This window comes from Dipodomys ordii, unplaced genomic scaffold (assembly GCF_000151885.1).
Source record: "Dipodomys ordii isolate 6190 unplaced genomic scaffold, Dord_2.0 Scaffold45, whole genome shotgun sequence".
Classification (NCBI taxonomy): domain Eukaryota; kingdom Metazoa; phylum Chordata; class Mammalia; order Rodentia; family Heteromyidae; genus Dipodomys; species Dipodomys ordii.
In genome coordinates, this window is record NW_012267261.1 from 8,628,379 (window position 1) to 8,634,277 (window position 5,899).

At 40.4% G+C, this 5,899-nt stretch overlaps 1 protein-coding gene across 1 annotated transcript in view; it reads left to right on the forward strand.

Moving 5' to 3' along the window:
- Positions 1-5,899, forward strand: part of Lmln (leishmanolysin-like (metallopeptidase M8 family)) — a 58,196-nt gene that overhangs the window by 25,805 nt on the left and 26,492 nt on the right. The window contains exon 8 of the mRNA XM_013019318.1: positions 571-665. Coding sequence (XP_012874772.1) covers positions 571-665 — 95 coding nt within the window. The remainder of the gene's footprint in view (positions 1-570; positions 666-5,899) is intronic.

Consider the following 5,899-nt stretch of genomic DNA (forward strand, 5'->3'; position numbering starts at 1 on the left):
AAGCAAAAAGAAAAAAGCTGGAAGTGGCACTATGGCTCAAGTGGTAGAGTGCTAGCCTTGAGCTGAAGAGCTGAGGGACAGCGCCCAGGCCCAGATTTCAGGCCCCATGACCTGACCACCCCCCCCCAAAAAAAATTAATAATGTTCTGGACTTGGTTGTGAAATTTAATGTACTGCTTTCACCATTCCAACTCTTTGATGCAGCATTCAGAAATGATACCTGAGGGAAGAATGCTAAAATAACCTAAAAGTAGACAGAAGAAGTAAAAACACAACACTTAGGGTGCTTCATTATACAAGGTTTTAAAACTCAAGATTGCCTGTAAGTATCATTGTAGTGCAATATTGGTTCTAATATTTTCACAATATATACGACATTTTGGACAAACCCATTAAAATATCTAAACTGAGTAGTTAGAATTCAAGACTTTAGCAACTCAATTGTTCATCTATATGCCATGTATGAGAAGCCCTGGGGATGTATTGGCATGGCGCCTTCCTGTGGTAGCACCTGTATAGTCTATGTAGTCAGATTTCATGTGTTCACCAGGTGTTTTGAACTTCTTACAGGGTTTCTCTGCTGGGCTGTTTGCATTCTACCATGATCAAAATGGAAACCCTCTAACATCAAGATTTGCAGATGGGCTCCCACCTTTTAATTACAGGTATTTTCTTTTTCATTATTATTCTTGTACTTTTTTGTTGTTGTTGTTGGTTGTGGATCTTGAACTCTGTGCACTGTCTCTGAGCTCTTCAGCTCAAGGCCAGTGCTCTACCACTTGCACCACTTCTGGTTTTCTGGTGATTAATTAGAGATAAGAGTTTCACACATTTTCTGGCCTGGGCTGGCTTCAAACTGTGATCCTCAGATCTCAGCCTCCTGATTAGCTAGGATTATAGGCGTGAGCCACTGGCACCTGGCCTGTTTTCTTTGGCTAATCTTTTTTTTGGAGTCTGGTCGTGGGGCCTGAACTCTGGGCCTGGGCGCTGTCCTTCAGCTCTTCAGCTCAAGGCTAGCACTCTACCACTTGAGCCACAGCGCCACTTCCAGCTTTTTTCTTTTTGCTTATGTGGTGCTGAGGAATCGAACCCAGGGCCTCATGCATGCAAGGCAAGCGCTCTACCACTGAGCCACCTTCCCAGCTCCTCTTTGGCTAATCTTTTATCTTTTTTTTTTTTGGTGTAGGCTTGAACTCTGGGCCTGGGAGCTGTCCCTCAGCTCTTCAGCTCAAGGTGAGGGTTCTACCACTTGAGCCACAGTACCTCTTCCAGTTTTCTGAGTGGAGATAAGATTGTCACAGAATTTCTGCCGGGGCTGGCTTTGAACCTCGATCCTCAGATTTCAGCCTCCTGAGTAGCTAGGATTACTGGCTTGAGCCACTGACACCCGGCTAGTTTAGTTTACTTTTTTATTTACTTGGTATGTGTTCTTTACAAATTAGAGATACTCTTGTTATTTTATTTTATTTTACATTTTTAATTTTTATTTATTTTTTATTGTGAAAATACTGTACAGAGGGGTTACAATTACATGGGCAAGATAATGATAGAGATACTCTTGTTTCATGTTTGTTGCATATATTTCTTCCAACAAGTGATCTTTTTACTTCATTGATCATTTTTCGCTGTATAGAAACATAAATTTTTTTGGGGGGGTCCGGTTGTGGGGCCTGAACTCTGGGCCTGGACGCTGTCCATCAGCTCTTCAGCTCAAGGCTAGCGCTCTACCGCTTGAGCCACAGCGCCACTTCCGGCTTTTTTTTTTCTGCTTATGTGGTGCTGAGGAATTGAACCCAGGGCCTCATGCATGCAAGGCAAGTGCTGTACCACTGAGCTACCTTCCCAGCCCCAGGAACATAAAATTTTTATTTCATTAAATTAATCTATTTTCCTTTATTAAGATTATATATATCCTGGGCTGGGAATTTGGCTCAGTGGTAGAGTGCTTACCTTGCATGCATGGCCCTGGGTTCAATTCCTGAGCACCACATAAGCAGAAAAAAGCTGGAAGTGGTGCTGTGGCTTAAGTAGTAGGGTGCTAGCCTTGAGCTGAAGAGCTGAGGGACAGTGCCCAGGCCTAGAGTTCAGCCCCCACGACTGACCCCCCCAAAAAAAGATTATATATATTCCTGAACCTATGAAAGTATTTGCCATTTTTTTTTGTAAATTACTATTTGACTTTTTGTTCTATTCAGAGCTTTAATCCATTCAGAATTTATTTTTAACCCTTTTTTATTGAGATTAGGTAATTACATAAATTTCACATATTTCATGATATTGTGGAGTAGAGTGATACTTAAAGTCACAAACACATTTTAACCTTCACAAGGCAAATTGTTATTTTCATGATCTATAAATTTTGTGAATTCTATGAGCTTTTTAGATTTTATTGTTATTGTAAGGGTGATGTACAAAGAAGTTATAAATCAGATAACAAGTACACTTCTTTTTGGTCACCTGAATTTATTATTATTATTTTTTAAATTTTATTTATTTGTTTATTTATTTTGCCAGTCCTGGGGCTTGAACTCAGGGCCTGGACAATGTCCTTGGGCTTCTTTTGCTCAAGGCTAGCACTCTCTACTACTTGAGTCGCTGCAGCACTTCTGGCTTTTTCTGTTTATGTGATACTGAGGAATTGAATCCAGGGCCTCATGCATGCTAGGCAAGCACTCTACCACTAAGCCAAATTCCCAGCCCATATTTATTATTTAAAGTTAATTTTATTCTTAAGGTGACATACAGAAGGTAATGAGTACATTGTTACCTCCTCCCACTTTCCCTCTCCCCTAATCCCCCCGATTTTTGTTTGTTTGTTTTTTTTTGGTTGGTGTCAGGCTTGAATTCTGGGCCTGGGCATTGTCCCTTAGCTCTTCAGCTCAAGGCGAGCACTCTACAACTTGAGCCACAGCACCACTTCCAGTTTTCTGGTGGTTTATTGGAGATAAGAGTCTCATGGACTTTTCATGCCCGAGCTGGTTTTGAACCTTGATCCTCAAATCACAGCCTTCTGAGTAGCTAGGATTATAAGTGTGAGTCACCAGCACCTGGCTCCAAATTTATTTTTCATTTCTGTATTTTGGGATTCTTTTTGTAGGATACATTAATTCTTACAGCTATTTGAATTTTATTATTATGAACTCTTTTTCTTTGTAATAACAGTTGTGTTAGAAGTCTATTTTATCTTGTTAGTACAGCCACTTACATTCCTACTTTGAGTACTGGTTACAGAATAGTTCTAGTTACAGAATATAACACATGCATGTGTGTGTGTGTATGTGTATGTATGTTTGTATGTATTTGGTTTTTGTTTTTTGGGGGTCCAGAAGTGGGGCCTGAACTCTGGGCCTGTGCGCGATCCCTCAGCTCTTCAGCTCAAGGCTAGTGCTCTACCACTTGAGCCACAGCGCCACTTCCGGCGCTTTTCTTTTTGCTTATATGGTGCTGAGGAATCGAACCCAGGGCCTCATGCGTGCAAGGCAAGCGCTCTACCACTGAGCCACCTTCCCAGCCTTTATGTATGTATATACTGCCCCTAAGAGCTTAAATTCAGGGCCTCAGAACCTCACTTGACTTGTTGATCAGCTGGTACTCTCCTACTTGAGCCATGTCTTCAATCCATTATTTTGCTGGCTATTAGGGTTGGAATTTCAAAGACTTCTACCTGGGCTAACTTTAAAACTCAATCCTTCAGGTTTCGGCTTGTTAAATAGTTTGGATTACAGGTGTGAGCCACAGACTGCATCTTTGGTTGTTTTTGAGATAAGGTCTGGCTTTGTATCCTAGGTTGGCCTTGAATTTTTGATTCTTTGCCTTCTAAATGCTGGAATTGCAGGTATAAACTACCACACCTGGCTTTAAATAGTATAAATTTTTATTGCTTTGCTTTTACCTTTTTGTATCCTTCAATCTAAATAGTGCTTCTTGTGTAGGACCAGTTGGATGTATTAGATTGTTTCTTAATCTCCAGTGGTTGCCGGGTGAAATTGTGGTGTGTGTTAGTTTTAATTTGTTAAGTTGTCAGTTTTCCAAATTGCCATGAAATTGGAGAGATGGCATTGGGGACACAATTTGCTGGTCTTTTTTTTTTTGTCAGTCGTGGGGCCTGAACTCTGGGCCTGGGGACTGTCCTTCAGCTCTTCAGCTCAAGGCTAGCACTCTACCACTTGAGCTACAGCGCCACTTCCGGCTTTTTTCTGCTTATGTGTGCTGAGGAATTGAACCCAGGGCCTCCTGCATGCAAGGCAAGCACTCTACCACTGAGCCACCTTTCCAGCCCAATTTGCTGGTCTTGATGAGATTCATCTGCTCTACTTTTCATAAATAAATGCTTCCTAAATGGTTGAAAACTTTATTTTCAAATTCCTGAAAAAATGATTTGGCCAATTTGGCTAGTATTCTCATTGTTCTCATGGAGGAAGTTTCAGAGATCTTTCCCTGTCATTTTTCCTGACATCTTTTGGGAATTTATTTTTGTAAATGGCATTAAATAGGGATTTTAATCTTGTTTCTTAGTCTTTTTCATAGCACAGTTATTAAATAAATTCTTTGTCACTAAATCAGGATGAAAAATACCGTTGTTCAGTGTCTTTGTATTCTTGGAAAAATCTCTGGATTTGCTTAGTTTTGCTTTTTTTTTTTTTTGGTCAGTCATGGGGCTTGAACTCGGGGCCTGGGCACTGTCCCTAAGGTCTTCAGCTCAAGTCTAGCACCCTACCACTTGAGCTACAGTGCCACTTCTGGCTTTTTCTGTTTATATGGTACTGAGGAATTGAACCCAGGGCTTCATGCATGCTAGGTAAGCACTCTACCATTAAGCCACATCAGCCATGCTATTTTTTTTTTCCCCCTGCCAGTCCTGGGGCTTAAACTAAGGGCCTGGGTGCTGTCCCTGAGCTTCTTTTGCTCAGGGCTTGAGCCATAGATCTACTTCTGGCTTTTCTGTGTAAGTGGTACTAAGGATTCAAACCCAGGGTTTCATGCATGCTAGGTAAATACCACTAAGCCCTGCTTTTTTGTTTTGTAAGTCTGGGACTTGGCAGACTTGTATTCTGGTTGGGGAAGATAGACAGCAAAGGCATTGTATTCTCAATCTCATGAACAGTTTTCAGTGTAGTCCACAGCATATTAGACTTTTCTGTCCTCTAGGAATATTTACTACACTTGATTTCATACTACTGTCTTTCACCTTCTAGCTTATCTATTTTCGTACCCTTTGTTGGAACCTCCTCATCTTTGAGTCTTTAAGTTGGTGAGCATCAGAGCTAAGCCTTAAGTATTTCTTACCTCTTTTGAATCTATATGCTGATGATCTGAATTATATTTTCAGCCCTCAACATTCCTATGAAATTTTATTTAGCCTTTTTTAAAAAAATCAGTGTATAAAAATTGTTCAAAATAAAGGGTTTCATTGTGATATGTCAAAAGAAAGCAGTTTAGGGCTAGGGATGTAATTCAGTGGTAGAGTGCATATGTAGCATGTGCAAGGTCCTGGTTCAACCTCAGCACCACAAAAAGAAAAAAAAAAAGAGCAAGCAATTGCTTCATTGGCATCTTAGCCCAGAATTAGCTATGTGAACCTGAGCAAATTACTTTATGTCCCTAAGCTTCTGCCTACCTCCAAATAGTGCTTATAATCCCATAAGGCTATTACAGAGATGAAGTGTGAAAATTCTTATCAAGTACTTTATATGAATGGAGCACACAATAAACTCTCCCATAATTCAGTCTCATTGATATTCATGTTCACTTTTACATTTAAAGTAGTAGTGACTACAAAAATAACTTTTGTTTTTGTTTTTGTGCCTGGGCCTGGGCTCTGTCCCTGATCTTTCATGCTCAAGTCTAGCATTCTACATACAACTTGAGTCATAGCTCCACTTCTGTTTTTTTTTTTTTT